The sequence below is a fragment of the Vespa velutina genome, chromosome 2, assembly GCF_912470025.1.
Source record: "Vespa velutina chromosome 2, iVesVel2.1, whole genome shotgun sequence".
NCBI lineage: Eukaryota > Metazoa > Arthropoda > Insecta > Hymenoptera > Vespidae > Vespa > Vespa velutina.
The window spans coordinates 14,847,829-14,865,216 of NC_062189.1; the positions used below are offsets into that span (position 1 = coordinate 14,847,829).

The 17,388-nt window shown below is 33.4% G+C and overlaps 1 protein-coding gene across 10 annotated transcripts in view; it reads left to right on the plus strand.

Annotated features, from left to right (window-relative positions):
- LOC124957848 (zwei Ig domain protein zig-8) overlaps positions 1 to 17,388 on the plus strand; it is a 195,643-nt gene that overhangs the window by 134,798 nt on the left and 43,457 nt on the right. For 7 of the 10 annotated variants that reach the window (XM_047515274.1, XM_047515272.1, XM_047515266.1 and 4 more), the window contains one exon: positions 4,536 to 4,715. The exons of 1 other annotated variant lie outside the window; for it this stretch is intronic. In XM_047515274.1, coding sequence (XP_047371230.1) covers positions 4,536 to 4,715 — 180 coding nt within the window. The remainder of the gene's footprint in view (positions 1 to 4,535; positions 4,716 to 17,388) is intronic. 2 more of the 10 variants (XM_047515269.1, XM_047515267.1) reach the window with 1 other exon arrangement.

Here is a 17,388-nt window from a genome sequence, read left to right on the forward strand (position 1 = left end):
AGTTATATCATTGGAAATAACTTTGATTCCATCTGTGTTACGCTAAAGATTTCGAACTTAATCTACCGTATTACATCTCTATACAACAACATTTCCCCATAATCTGTACAATGATTACGTGAACGCGTTAAACCATACATTATATAATACCTCTGAAAAGAAATAGTAACAACGAAAAGGAAGAAAGGTAAAAAGGATGAAAAAAAAAAAAAAAAGGAATACATCGAGAAGAAATTTACTTTCTAACGTTACGAGCTCGGAACGCTATAGTACCCATTATACCTACGTAGATATCTATGTATATACATATATACATGTACCTAGCAACAGTACTATTACATTTGATTTCAAAAAAGAAGAAACCAGAGAAAGAAAATGAAAGAAAGAGATAGAGAAAGAAGAGGAAAGAGAGAGAGAGAGAGAGAGAGAGAGACAGAGTGTGAGAGGAGGAATGAGCCGAGAAACACGTCTTTTCTTATTCCAAGTAGAAGAGAGGAAAAGGCAGACGCAACCCTCTTTCCAGATCCCCAGAGAGTCTCGAATCTTCTCGCAGTTCGCGACCCGGACGCTCGGCTTTCTTGGCAACGAACCGAACAGCACAACTAAGCAGCAGTAGAAGCAGCACCAGAAGCAGCAGAGTACCAGTAACATCCTGCAGCGAACGATGCGAATCGTCGGACAGATTTGGGTTATCCGAATGGTCCATTGTCCGTGCGTGCCGAGCCATTGTGAGCCTTCGTTTCCGTCTGTCTCTGGCTTTATCCTCCTTCTCTTTTATTTTTCCCTCTGTCTCACTCTCCTACACTAACGTGTCCTAATCCCTTTACGAGCATTAATTTTATTGTCTTGTTTATAGAGAAGCGAACAGTAATGCACCGTCTAAAGGTGAACGCGTTGCTCGGTTTTCCCAAACATCCTCTGCGTAACTCCATTAACGTGTTAACGATCGCAAAAGGCTTGATTAACGACTACCCAACGCAGAGATCTTGCGTGCTTCGATACCATTTCGTAAAAACAACGACATAGTCGACTCTCTCTCTCTCTCTCTCTCTCTCTCTCTCTCTCTCTCTCTCTCTTTCTTGTTTCGTTCGAAGGGAGCCACAAAACTTGGAACTTAAGCTCGCGAACGCAACCACCAACGGGAATTCCATTCTAACCATCGATATCTCTCTCTCTCTCTCTCTCTCTCTTTCTCCCTGTCTCTCTCTCTCTCTCTCCCTCTCTCACTCTCTGCCTCTCCCTCTCTCTCTCTCTCTCTCTCTCTCTCTCTCTTTCTCTCTTTCTCGTTCACTTTGTTTATGTTCCGTTCTCGTTGAACGTTATTCAAGGTGGATCTTGATTCTGGCGAAACTCGAGTGCGCTGCCAAGATAAGCAAAGGAGGCCCGCTCGACTCCGCTTGTGCGTGACGTTTGCGTTACACCCCGTCGCCCATTTTAATCTGACACTGTAAATATTTTCGCGCGACCACAAGGAAGGTAGAAAAAGAGAAACATAAAGGATATCTCGACGGCGTTGCTCTTTTTTTTTCAGTTATTTTTTGAATTTTTCGAGCCGAGTCAGAGAATTTACTTTCGAGATAAACTTTCTACTTTTATCAAATAAAATTAAAATAATCCTTTTATTTTCAAAAGTTTTCTCTTCTATAAAGTATCTCTTTTTCTTGCTTGAATAGTATTAATTTGATCTTTCAATTAAGGTTATGATTTCTTTCCTTTTTTCTTTCTTCCTTCTTTTCTTTTTTCTTTTTTTTTCTTTTTTTTTTTTTTTTTGGTTTAAATATTGCATTTGAATCAATTAACCGTAATCAAAATTATAATGTAAAAAGAAATATAAATTAAAAATAAAATAAATTGATAAGTCGATACGTTATTATTAACCAATTTAAATCATAATATATATATATATATATATATATATATTTTTTTTTCCTCACATTTTTATCACTCTCACATAAATTCTCACCGAGCAACAATGCCTCTTTTCGATGTAATAAAATTAAACATAGGAACATCATCATTATTTACGTTATATCAATGAGTCCTTCTCAGCTTTTTAATTAAATTCATATTATATGCCACGACTAATTATTTTCTTTCCGCCCTAATTAATTCTCTTCTATTGTTACCACCTTCTATATGTAACGAATTATTAGCAACATAGAAAATGCTTCTCATCCCGACAAGTAAAATGAAAGTTGCTATAGTTCATTATAACGTTTGGTTTTTAAATGAAATGCGATATATATATATATATATATATATATATATATATATATATAGGTGCTTTATGTAATTCTATTCTGTCCCGATAAAATCGATATTATGCATATACATATGCGTGTACGTATGCATGAGTGTACGTATGCATGCGTATGTGCATATATGTTCATAACAAACACTTGGAACTGTTACGTGCGTCCAATTACGATATCGTTCTCGATATTAGATCATTATCAAAACGAAATTTGTAAATTAATAACCCGTATAAAAGGTCTTTACATTTGTACGTTGCTCCGTGTATTTACTCCAATCAAAAAATACAATTAAATAAAACGATAAATCGTTGTGATTAAATTTTGAAACGTTTATCAAATCAAAAATGATTCGTTATAATCAAACTCGGTCAGATATTCTATTTTCGTTTGTTTCAAATAGTTATCCACGTATAATAAAAAGAAAATATCAAAAGATGACAGCGATGTAGAGTATCGTTCTTTGTTTGATTCCGAAGGAGCACGGGCATTCGATATATGTGAGCAGGGATTTATTTTACGGTTGAGTTTTCATCTTGAACATTCTCATTGACGTCAACGAAAGTTGGCAGAACAAAAATCAAACTAAGATGTAAACCAGTACTGGTCTAGAAACGATAGCAAAATTGTAGATAGAGTTCTACGATGGGGGTCGAAGTTTTAAGTTGAAGAAAAACACGTCGAACGTTTCCGGTTAAACTCTGTCCACCGTAAAAAACTTCAAACGAGTAAGGAAGTCCTCTTCGAGAATAAGAAGGAAGATTCTTCGCGAGTAACGGGAAATCTATTGAAAACTATTGATAAGTTGATGCTTGACCCAAGGAGTTTTCAATGGGGACCAACAGCGGCCTTCATCGAGTGGATTAAGTTGTCCTCTCGTACAAAATCTTCGATCATAATTTGGATCTAAAATCTGATTTATTCGAAACCAGACGGAAAAAAATTTAAGAATGAGAAATAGAGAAATAGGGAAATCGATAATTCTTCTCGTTACTCGAATAAAAGTCTAACACCATAAATAGGTATGGAGTCGGAGAAACGTCAATGTTCTTTCTCGTCTATAAAATAAAGAAGGTTGTAAAGTAAAACGGCTAACGTATAAATATAAATATATATAATAATATCAAAAATGGTTTATATCTAGGTAAATATGTGTGTGTGTGTGTGGGTGTGTTTATTCCGGAAGAAATCGATATTTCAAGGATGATATAGGTAACTAGGTATCACGATAAGCGCCATACAAATATGTATTATTATGCGTAATCCAAGAACTCAGCCCTTCGCATGCTTTATACCGGAAAAACGACGTCGAAACGCGACGACCGTGATTGGCTTTCGTCGGTTTATGCCTTATGTTTTATGCATTCTCTTTCCGCAATAATCTTAAAACGGTAGGGGAGAAGAAACGAAAGGAATAACGGTCATGAGTAAGAAGGAAGAGGAATGAGGAAGAAAAAGGAGGGAAGTAGTAGGAGGATAAAGAGTAAGGGAGGTGAATCTCTGACATTCCTTAGAGACCCGGATTATATTTCCGACTATCGCAATTTTCTCGTTCGTGCGGATATCGTCATCGTCTTTTCTTCAAAATTGTCTTACAAGTTCGTTTCGCTGAAATGAATGTACATAGGATATGAAATCGACGATAGACGAACGAGAATACATACGTAGTTGTATGTATATGTGTATATATATATATATATATATATATATATGTACATATACGTGGTTTTCGGGGTTTCGTTCCCTTCGTCTTGCAAATTCCGTAAAGCACTCTAGGGATTCAACGCGTGTATCGCGAATACTCGAAAATTCTATTTGCGATCATTCATCCTTCTGTATAATTAATGCAATACTCCGTAATTGCAAGTTATTCGGTATATCAAATATTATATATAATGAGATTATTGGAATATAAATTCTTATAATTAATTTATGATAATAAATTATAATAACGGATTATCTATGCATGTATGTATATATCGTATAAAACAGATCTATACGTATATGTTCGTATCATTAGTTAAATTCTTTTGAATTCATTCACGTTCACTTATCGTACGACGAAAATATAAAATATAAACACAAAGTTATAAACAATACGAGAACTAAAGGCGTATATATCTAAGAACGAACGTGTATTTCCAAGAACTTGTTTATACCTTTATTACGTACTTACCCAGAGGACGTTTGAACTTTACTCTCGAGCATGTTTCATACCTTCCGTGTCCTTCTACGAGAACACACGTTACGCGGAGAGCAAATAAAACATGAAAGTAATTCAAGTTAACGATCATGTTACAGATCTCGTGGATCCGTCGTCGTGACTTCCATGTCCTAACGAGTTCAACGTTCACGTACACGAACGACGAGCGGTTTCAAGTGTTACACGCCGAAGGTTCGGACGATTGGACTCTTCAAATCAAATACGTCCAAGAAAGAGACAATGGGACCTACGAGTGTCAAGTAAGTGGTCACACCCATTGTAATTTCACGAAATAGATATTATTAGCACGACCATTTTCGACATACTTCTAAACTCATTTAATCAACAACCATCGAATCACTCTAATTTCATTCCTTTCGAATATCTTGAACAACGATATTAAATAACAAAAAGGGAAAAGTTAAATGTTGTTTTATATTTCATAGAATAGAAAGAAGAAAAAAAAAAAAAAAAAAAAGAAAAAAAAGAAGAAAAAAAAGCAATTAATTCTTTAATAGATAAGATAAAGCGAACACACCTTTGTAATCTCTTTAATTAAGGATAGTAAAGAATAAAATATTTCGACGAATTGAAATGATGTCAGCGACCAAAAAAAAAAAAAAAAAGAAAAAAAAGACAAAAGAAAAAAAGGACGAACAAAAAAAGAAACAAACGTATTTCTCTCTCTGAAGAGAAAGAAAAAGCAAAGGGAGGGGGGGGGGAGAGAAGGGGGGAAAGAAAAATGAAAGATAGTACTCGCATCTCTGGGCAGATTTTTACTTCGGTTAGATGTGTTTCCAAGCTGTGCTAAGTAATGCATATAGCTGGAAAAAGTATCACAAGATGCTCTTTCGAGAGTTTCCAAAAGAGTAAAAGAGAGAGAGAGAGAGAGAGAGAGAGAGAGAGAGATAGAGAGAGAGATAGAGAAAGAGGTAAGAAAGACCGGTGACACTCAACGGATTAAAGTGAAACGTAAATCAAATTGTACAGAAAGCTAGAATGCAAAGGCCGCGAACGTCTAAGCTCCGATACTCACATTGAGCTTCCGAAAATATTCGTGCTTTTCTTCTCCTTCTATTTGTATATATATAGACATATATATATATATATATATGTGTGTGTGTGTGTGTGTGTGTGTGTGTGTGTGTATAAAGTATGACATACATTTTTCCGTGCAAGGATAATGGTATAAAAAGCTCGAAGAAAAAGAAAACTGCGAAATGAAAACCGAAGCTTCCACTCTCACTTTGTTTTCTCTATATATCTTGTTTTTTCTTTTTTTTTTTTTTTTTTTTTTTTCGTTGTATTTTTGTTCCGATAAACTCTGAAAAAGAAACGATAATATTTCTAATCTTTCGAAACTCGCCGAGTTCGTTTATCTTTTTTTTTTTCCTTTTTTTTTTTTTTTTTTGTATTAGTTCCATATCAACGATCTGTGTAACTTCTTTCGATGAACTTGAAGGAAGTTTTACTTTATATCGCTAACTTTACTTTTACCAATTCTCTCTCTCTCTCTCTCTCTCTATATATATATATATATATATATATATATATATATATATATATATATATGTGTGTGTGTGTGTGTGTGTGTGTGTGTGTATGTGTGTACCTATACGTGTACGATGTTCGAGCATAACTTTAATTGGATTTTCAAAATAGTTAAAATTATTTCATTCTTTTTATCTATATATTAATTGATATATGTACCTGTTATGTTGAATATTGGTAAAAACTTTTGTAAAAAAAAGTAGAATAACCCGTTAGATCGACTTTCTTTACAATCGAATAAAAGATTCAGAATCGAGATGAAAGTTAACATAATGTATATCTATTTGAGTCGTCTTAACAATGCAATGCAGTACGAGCGCCAAGAATAATCTATTACTTGGCACGATCTGAGAATATTATTCTTTCGATTCGTATCGTGACCGATAAAATGTTAAAATTTGTCCTGCCATATCGATCAATAATAGAAAGAGGAAGGAATATGAAAACTAGGTAAAGAAGGAAAGATGATATCATCTCTCTTTTTATTATCCATCATTTTCTTATTTATTTATAATGATAAAAGGCAAGAGGAATTATTTGTATTGTAAAATAATTAAAATTCTCGGATAGTTGTCAAGGGAAAACAAAACGTTGATGTGAAAAAGCCACAGTTCAATTCAAACAAATCGATGGAATTGAAATTTCCTCGTATATATCAACGCTACATAAATATACGTGAACGTGTCCGTGAACCAACGGTTAAACAATGAAATGTTAAAGCAAAACGCTTGAAAAACGTCAAAAGTATGGGCTGGTAACACCGGGTGTACTCGAGTGCGAGAGAGCGACCCGTAACTGTACCGTTTAATTGTTATGCATGTACATCTGTCTACGTGACGTATAGCTGCATTTACAAAGTGCAATTCGCAACAGTTCATTATGTCGGTGGAGAGTCTCAGCGGTCCATAGGATAGTCGAGGTCGTCGTCCGTTTGAGGCCACGGGAACGAGAGAAAAATCGATAGAGCCAAAATAATTTAGCAAGAATTAGTCAGATTTTAATAAATTTAACCGTTTTGAATTAATACTTTACATTTTTTAAAATCACATTCATTAATAATATCGATTTTTTTCTCTTAGAAATATTAACTTGTCTAAATGTTATGATCTAATCAGTAAATAAATTATTAATATATATATATATATATATATATATATATATATATATATATATATATATATCTGTGATTATTTTGTACGTTATTATTTTTCGATTTACCTTTTCATATATAAATATAATTATTTTCATATATAAATATCGATATTTAATTGGTAGCAAACTCCGTATCAACTTTCTATATTAAGAAGATTACGATGTCGCTGTAGAAACTATTTAAATGATAATAAAATAAAATTAAAAAAAAAATGCATTTGAAATAAATTTTATACATATATATATATATATATATATATATATATATATATCTTTATATAAAATAAATACTTTTACAGAAATATGTAATTAGCATAGAAAAAGTATCCAGGATCCTTCGATTCTGATTAATTAAACAATTAGTTAGACGCCTTTAGATACATGGAAAAAAAACTAGATAGTTTTAATTACTTTTCAGCATTGTGAGAAAACGAGAAGAAAGTATTACCGTAGTAATTAGGAACGGTGAATATATTAACGTCGTGAACGCTTTTCTTGGTACATGAAACTGTTCGTATGTACTAACGATTAAACGTAATTGAAAATGGAATAATGGAAACCTTTAGAGTAATCGGGAACTCGTCGCCTCAGGTTACGTTCGTGACACAACGAAGGGAGGAGAATGCCTCGTCAAAGGCTATAAAGAATTTTAAAAGAAGAGAAGAAAAAGCTTCTCTTCTATGCATAAGATAAAGAGAAAGAAAGAAAAAAAAGAAAAAAAAAAAAATAAAGAAAGAGAGAGAAAGAAAGAGTATCTATCGGTTTGCGTTTTTCAAAGCGCCGAACTCGATTCTCGATTCGATCGATATTCTCGTCTCGATTCTGCCAGAACATTTTGCATTAAAGTTTACTATGTAAACTTCAGATACGTGTCGAATGGATAACGACGACTCCGAGATATGAATTATGATATCTTCGCTCGTTACACTATCAATAAGGATTTAATCCTTTTCTCATACATATATTTTTATGAAAGGTAATTAAAACTATCATCGAATTTTTTCGTATAATTTCTTTCGATTAAACTTATTATTTATTTTGATTAACATTTTTATCGATTAAAATGATCGATAAAATGTTAAAAAGGGAGAAAAAAAATTCAATTGCCAACGAATCATTTCGTAACGATGGTGTAATGTAACTAACCGAGTGTATTTGCCAAATGAAATGAATGCCATCGTTAACGGGAAAATAATCAAAGCGTAACTTTCGTGCATTTCGGAACATTATGATTTTCACAAATGAATCCACTATCAGCTTTACGCACAAAACTTCATTCTTATCGTTTATATTAACGTACAAATGTTACAATGAGTTCAAAAAAATTTAATCACATGAAATTTTCCACAAACGATATTCTGCTTTTACTCGCAAAGATGATAATCGTATGCTCTTTGAAATGGAGTAATCATTTTTTTTTATCTCTCTTTTTTTTTTTTTTTTTAACTGAACAGTCGATTCAATTTTTCAGAATTATTTAATTTTTTAATCAACCTGTAGCATTGAAAAAATTGAAATTCTTTAGAACCATTCATTGTAACAATTTCAAAAAAGCGTCCGATCATTTTTGCGAATTAAAACTTTTGCAGGATTTTAGATGATCGAACGCATAAATTGCACGATATTTTCTTATTTTATTTTCTTTGACGCCAAGAAAAACATTCATGATCGCTAAACTTCTCGTTGAAATAAAAAGCGACGCGATGAGACAAAGCAAAGCGGCTATCGTAAATTCCATAAAGAGCGCTTTAGCAGAGTCGTTAGAAAACCACATTACACGGTTTAGTACGTCCGACATATCCAGCGCTATCTCGAAAATATTATAACATAGAGCCAATGTAAAAAAATGTAGTTTCTGTTGTCGTCGTGTGACGTTGTCTCGTCCCAAGATGATAAAAATGAAAGAAACAAATGTCACATTGTTTGTAAAATAAAGAGCTGATGAGAAGAGGAAGTAGAAGGAAAAAGAAAAAAAAGAAGAGAAAGAAGAAGAAGAAGAAGAAGAAGAAGAAGAAAAAAACGACAGGTCCTTTTCTTTTGAAAGAAATAAGATTCTCTCAAGATGTGTCTTTGTGTCGATGTTGCGAGAGAAAAGATGCTTGGTACTTTTTAACAACTTCTTACGAAGAAACGCAAGAGTTTTCTTTTCCCATGAATACAGAAAATTATGTGGCAGAACGATGTTTGTTACGTGCAGCAAGAGAAAAGAGGACCTGACACGCATTCTCCAGCACAGCTACATTATACTCGCTTTTATCTGTCTTCGTCCTAAACCTAAATGAAATTTTTAATTTTGCAAAACAGGAACGACTATAAAAGAATACGAATACAGACTCAGCTAGACTTTTCTTCATTTAGCTTGTGAATTCCAACGAAAGAAGAGTGGATATAAAGTGCGAGGAGGAACAAGCTTATACGCGAAATGACATTTGAAAGATAAAACGCGTAACTCTTCATATAAAAGGAAAAATATGTAACTTATCTCCATCGAGATTTAAATCTCAACAAGAAAATTGAGATATACGATATATAATAAATATACTCAATATTTCGTCCTAAAAGATATGCTATCTTATATATATATATATATATATATATTTTCTTTAACGATGCAATTTATTTTTTTTAAACGAACAGTGCATCTCTGTATTTATATTATTCGTTATTACGTGCTTATTTAATGACACTTTATTTTCGACGATATATATTTATTTATTTATTTATTTATTTGTTTGTTTATTTATTTACTCATTTATTTATTTATTCATTTATTTATTCAAGCAAAACCAATCTAAAACGCGTGTGATAGAGAAAAGTAAAATTTGGCCAAATTATCTTAGAGGCAAGTGTAATTTCGTTTAAAGGACTCGTTTAAATCGTTCAAGCTCGTCTTGATGTTTATCTAAATACCGAGAGCTATCGGATAGCTATGATACTCGTGTGGAAATTGGATCGCTTATGGTGCCACGTAGAAAACGAGCAAAGTCTCCTTCGACGCAGCCTCGCGTTCTCCGTATCAAAGTCTACGGTATCATCGTAGATAAGGACTCGTTAAGCTTTCGAGGGTTGAAACTGGGAATAGGTTTGAACTTTGGTTCGAGCTTGAGAGTCACGGTAAAACGAGATTTCAAAGGCTCCCTCCTCGTTTCGTCAGAGTTCGATTTCACGCGATCCTTTGTACGTACTACGACGACAAGATTTCTTTAACGAAGAATATCTATCGCGACCACTACTTTCAATTTTATCTCAGTAAAAGAAATCTCTTAAAAATGTAGAAAAGAGGAAAATGTTCGTCATAGTGATAGAAACGATTTTATCAATAAATCTATAAGAATGTTCGTCCTATGACTTTTCCTTCCTATTTTCTCTCTCTCTCTCTCTCTCTCTCTCTCTTTCTCTCTTTCTCTCTCTCTCCCTCTCTCCCTCTCTTTCTTTACCTACATATATTTATTGATTGATCTATTATTTCTTTTTGTTCGACGACAAAGCGAACTATCTCTTTCTTTCTATATATACACGTATGTGTATCTGTGCGCAAAGGAAAAATGAACAAAACAAAAATAAAATTCTATTTTATACGATTTCATCTCTTTTTCTTTTTTTTTCCTTGAATACTTTTTAGATTGAATACAGGTATATACATATATACATATATATATATATATATATATATATATATATATATATAACATGTAGTAATGTGTTCATATATATATATATATATATATATATAAAATACCACTTGGAAGTAAAGCGGAAAGAAGCACGTAAACATAGATTAAGGGATGTATCTTTAAAAGCAAGTGGTCCCAAAATGAACAGAGTTTTGCCATTTTGGAATAACAGTAAGAAGTTAAGTATTATACCACGATAACAGATTTTATCGCTGTAGAACTGTTTGATATGACAGCAGTAGTACGAACTCTTGTTATTTCTCTTTCTCTCTCTCTCTCTCTCTCTCTCTCGCTATCTCTGTATATATCCTTTCTCTTTCTCCTCTCATGAAAAGGTGATAATATAACTTTTCTGATACATCCTTTAACGAGGTGAGAATTTAACGAAAATAATTGAGTCAAGAGGAAGCAAAAAGTAATTTCATTAAAATTTACAAACTTTACACTTGTAATATCTAAAATAAATCTACTTGAGAATGATTGTCTTAATTACCTTTATTTATATAGATCGATTTTTTTTCTTTTTTTTTTTTTTTTGTAAATGCCCGTAGTAAATAATTAAAAAAGGTATATATATATATATATAAGATTTATAAATATTACTTAGAATTAATCCGTAGAATTTTATTATTCGTTGAAATATTTAATTAACCTAATTGAAAGGGAGAGGATAACGTAGAACGGACAAAAAAGTCTGATTCTCGAAATTAGTTCGGACAATGGATTTGTACGAACGATACGAAATTAACGGCTTTGAACAACTTGCGCTGTCCGATAATTAAGTATAAAACGTGCAACGCGTACCAATTAAATGTACCCTTAACTTAATTACAAAGAACAGAAACGATAGACGAAAGATAGAAAATACGAGACGGTTAGGTGGATGAACCTGAGATAGTAGGTGAATCGTGATCGTGATCTTTCATGCTTCCTGCCAATTTAAAACTTTTCTCTTGGCTTCCGTTCGGCCGACTTATGTTCTTATCAAAAATCTTCACTGCCGTTTAAAAAAAACTTTACGTGTCAATGAAAAACGCAAAACAATATTCATTTACATATGAATAATATAATATCAGTAAATACATTTTATATGTGTATGTTTAGATTTTTATCTTTAAAGGAAACAATTTCGTTTTTTCCATTTAGTTGAAAAAATTGTTATTGCATTTATTATTTGATATATACATATATATATATATATATATATATATATATATATATATATATTTGTACAAGGGAATTATATGTTCTCCTTTAAATTACAATTTCTCTTACAATGCAATACCAATTAACTTCGATGAATTGTCCGTTGACATATCAAGTATGTTCAAGCATTCCGTCGTCTCGTAACGAAATTATCAGCAGTTATGTACGTTCTGTCGCCAAGGGATATTAGCTCATCCTCGTAAAACAATAATACGCGACAATGCTTATGAGCGCATACTATCCTTTCAGGAGATGCAACATCGTCAATTAAATGCATATTCTTGTTGGTACATTCTCATTTATCTAGTCATCGGTAAATTACTATTTTCTACGTCATATGATTGATCAAAATCAACAAACATTTTTTTTTTTTCTATATAATATTTATCTTCTCTCAACGTTTTACCTATTTTCTCTTAATTACACGACGGGGAAGAATATTGGATGATATTAAAGAAAATTAAATAGGAAATACGATCTCTCGTGAATTCAAGAATAGACTCATTGTAGGCATCTCCGAGCGTCTATGTAAATTAATTAGAAGTTAAAGCAAAGATTAAATTAAATAATAAAAAAAAGGAAGAATAAGAAAGAATTCATCGAATGAAATCCGTCTCGTACTTGGAAAAAGAAAAAAAGAATACAAAGAGATGGTAAAATTTGTCGAGATCAACGAACGATTTTATTATATTCAAAAACGGTATCATATATAAAGTAATAACATTATATTTACAAACTTAGGTAAAACGATTGCCGGAAGCAACATCAAGTAACATAAGGTGTCCAACACGTTTCACTATGTCATAATGAAATTACCAGTTGCTCATCGAGTTGCCAAGGAATATTAGCTCGCGGTCATAAAACAATAACTACCCGATCGTATTCCCTGATCATTAATGCAGACTGAAATTTCCCAAGTTCCAAGGTATCCTTAATCGTCTTCATCCCATCTTGTATGTATATACGTAATATATATTACATATACTAACGTACCTACATACACTTACACACAACTATTTATCTATCTATCTATCTATCTATCTATCTATCTATCTATCTATCTATCTATTTTATCTATCTATCTATATATCTATCTCATCTTGGCCCGACTTAGAAAGATGGACACGAAGGATCTCAAGTTGAAATCCAATAACCTACAAAGTCCTTTATAATCTCTCCTTGAATTACTTTCTAAAGGTGCTACAGGCTGCTCGGTCTGCTGAGAAAAAGAAGAAAGCTTTCCAACTAATCTACAGTGGACGGGGTGACTTCACTGGACCGATGCTACCTCATTACGTTCTAATTAAGAACGCCTTTAATTTCGTAATACTTATCTATCAAACTTTGAGGAAAATTTCTGAAAGACCATCAGGAAATAATATACTGATAATAACATTGATTATTATGTATTCATCGACCGACTAGACGTTTAATATCCATTAACAAATAAGGAAAATTATAAAGAAGTCCAAGAGGTAAGATAATGAATATCTAATCTTGCATAACTTTCGAACATCAATAATATTTAAAAAAAAAAAAAAATGAATGAAATAATCGATGAATTTTTTTCACGTAAAGATAAGGAAGTATATACATATCTATATATATATATATATATATATATATATACACATGTAAAGTCACTTGTTTTCAAATTTAACGGATAATAAAATTCATCGGAATAAGATCAAACTATAGATCTTCATGAAATTATGAACGACTACCGACGATTTTAAGAATGAACACTTTTTAATTTCGAACTTTTTTTTCTTATATTTACCGGGCACGAACGTCTGTCACAAGTTCATAAATCGTATTTACCCGTTTACATATTTCATGTTGCCATGAGCTGGATAGGCACAAGGATAGAAGGGAAAAGAGAAGAAGAGCGGCAAAAAATTCGATTAAAGTAGCGACTCGAAGGAAATATGGAGGGAAAGAAGTGAAGAAGGGGAAAAAAAAAGGGAGATAGTAGAGTTCAAAAGCAGAGAGCAGAAAGTTTAGCCACGAGCTAGAAATACAAGTAGAAGTTGAAGTAGGAGTAAAAGAGGACAAATTTTGTGATCTCTAAACACAAAATCGAATGGACTTTCCGTTCCTGTTCTTTGCTTTCTTTAAACTTCAATACAGATGAAAGCATATAATAATACATATTTCAACTCGAATGATTCTCTCTCTCTCTCTCTCTCTCTCTCTCTCTCTCTCTCCCCCTCTCTCTATCTTTCTTTCTTTCTCTGTCTGAACTTTTCTACATATATATTTATTTTACCCCAAGAGATGCTTTCGTCGTAGCTTCAAAGGACTCGAAATACCTCAGACGTATTTGAGGCTCAAACGCGTGTCTTCCTATCTCTATTTCACCTTACCCCAGAAATGTCCCCACCCCACCCTCCTTATTCTCGCGCCAGTTTCTATCCTCCTTTGCTTTCTCTTACACTGTCTTTCGGTAGACACTCTACTAGAACCGAGCTACCACCTCTCACTCTATATATATATATATATATATATATATATATATATATATATCTTCCTCTATCTTTCTCTTCTCTCTTTCTCTCTTTCTCTCTTTCTCTTTCTCTCTCTCTCCTTCGCTCTCATTTTCCAAGCCGACACGTACACACACAAATGCGAAAATACGTGTACGTGTATCCGCAAAGTTGATGAAACTTTCGTCTCTGCGACGACCGCAAGCCGTGCGAGACTGCTTTTGGACCGCTTGTTTCCGCATTTCCAGAAAGGACCGTTCCTTTTCTCGAAAAGTCGACGTTGAGTCGCGCCTGGATATAATTGGATCGGCTACTCTTGGAATTTTTTTTCGCTCTCTTCCTGTCTTTCTATATACACACACACATATATATATATATATATATATATATATATATATATATACGTATTACTCTTTCCTCTTCACCAAAGTCTCGCAAGTTGGTTCTTTTTCACGAAGTTCGCTAGCAACAAATTACACATCGTTCTCGTCGTGTCACATTGAACGTTCTACAGAGAGACAAAAAGGAACACCATTAAAAACTCGCGCGTACGTAGTACGATGTTTAGTCGTTTCGAACGATCAAAACGAATGAGAAGTAGAAGAAAAGAGAAAGACGTGGATCGATTTTCTTTCTTATCCTCTCCTTTTCGTGTTCCGTGAGAACGAACTTTCATCCAGCTACGACGCGAAAAGATACCTCTATACTCTCCCTCGTTCTCTCTCTTTCTTCATCCCTTTCCTACGAAAAGGAAAAACGAATAAATCGAACCGACCTAGACTCGGAAGAAGAAACGAGTCACCCGTCAGCTTTTATAGCCACTTCCTACACCGGCTGAACCTTACTCGCGACCATAAAAAATATCGCTCCCCTACGGTGGAAATCAGTTTTTCGGTAGGATTCGAGAAGAACGATAGCATTGCTACGTGCTCCTATATCTTTCAGAAAGAAAGAGAAAGAAAGAGAAAGAAAGAGAGAGAGAGAGAGTGAGAAAGAAAAAGAAAAACACGTATCAGCTACGTAGTCTCATACATATGTCTCTATATAGGTATGTATGTATACGTTAGCACAACAAACACGTATTACGTACACTTATACATACTTATAGATATCTACACATACGCCTATGTAGGATTCAAAAGCTCAGAGACTCGCGTGCAATCCGCGTTTCATCCGAGAGAGGTCGAGGGACCTCTGCATTTATGTCTTTCTCTCTCTCTCTCTCTCTCTCTCTCTCTCTCTTCTCTTCTCTTTTTCTCTCTCACTTACTCAGTCTTGAACAACAGCCATCTACCCTTCACTAACCAACAGTTCAGCCTAGTTCCACTTTTTCTCATTCTTTTCCTTCTTTTTCTTCTTCTTCTTCCTCTTCTTCTTCCTCTTCTTCTTCCTCTTCTTCTTCCTCTTCTGCTGTTGCTTTCCTTTTTCTTTCTCTTATTCTCATACTCCTACTGTTCTCCAACTTGCACAGCAGTTGTTTCTGTTTTTCCTGTGCACGATGGCTACGACGTCTCTCCGGGACTCTGATAAAATCGATTTCATTCGTGAACGATGTGGATGCGACGAATGTGGTAATACCAGCTTCTACTATCTTTTTAAATAAAAGAGATGGAAAGAGTAAGATAGAAAGAGAGAAAAAGAGAAACAGTCTAGTAGTTCACTTCTAACGTGACCGAGTCGTCCCTTTTTTCGTCAAAAATAAACGCAGAGTTAAAACCACGTACCGAGCTCTAGTTTGTTCTCTCGTCAGTACCCATGAGCGTTACTAAAAGAAAGCTTCTTTCAATGTGGCTTTTCTATCCCTTTCTTCTTTTTTCTTCTTCTTTACTAATACTCTCACAGCACGAGCATAGAATTTCTTAGTACTCCGAAAGTAGTAAGGTGGTGCGACCTCGAGGATCTCTTAACACATCGATCGTCTCCGCCATTTCTCTTTCTCTCTCTCTCTCTCTCTCTCTCTCTCTCTCTCTCTCTCTCTCTCTTTCTCTCTTTCTCTCTTTCTCTTGTTCTTTCTTTCTCTATCTCAACAATGTGCAATAAGATTCAACGAAGAAACTGTATAGCCTTTGAGCGGGCTTTATCGTATTCGCAAACGGATTCGAAATAAAACCAACGAGAAGAGGAAAATTCATTCGAAGAAAGAAAAGATGTGAACTTGTCACCGCTCGAAAGGATTTTTTTCTTTTCTAAGACGTATGTATTGTATTATACATTATATATATAGTAAATACTTACAATATCTTAATTCTTAAGATATTATTTCCTTTATACCGAACAATGTTCATGATGCGGTTTAAATACGGATACTCATGAATCGTTGAGATAATCTCGTGGGAGATTAACTCTTCAAAGTAATTTCGTAGATAAGCGTACCAAATTTTCATCGACTTTTGTTGCATCAGAGTTATATAATAATTGAAAGAAGGAGAGGATGAGATAAGGAGAGAGAGAAATATATATATATATATACATATATATATATATATATATATATATATATAGAGAGAGAGAGAGAGAGAGAGAGAGAATTCTTATTTTCAATTGTACTGTTTCAAAAAGTTAAAATAGCAAAGCTTTAAAAATTGACATATATCTATGTACGTATACGAAAGATATCGTTATTGACAAGCGCATTAATAACAATGATTTTCACATAAATACAAAGTTGAAAAATCAATTAAGTACAGGAAGTTCAATGAGATATATATCGTTCGTATGTATTTATAATGTAATTGAAAATAAATTTTATTATCGTTTGATATGAAATCATTGAATCTGTAATATAACGAAAATCGAAAGATCAATTTCATTTAGAAGCTCGCACATAACGTCATGTTAAATTATAATAGAAAAGACTTCTCGAA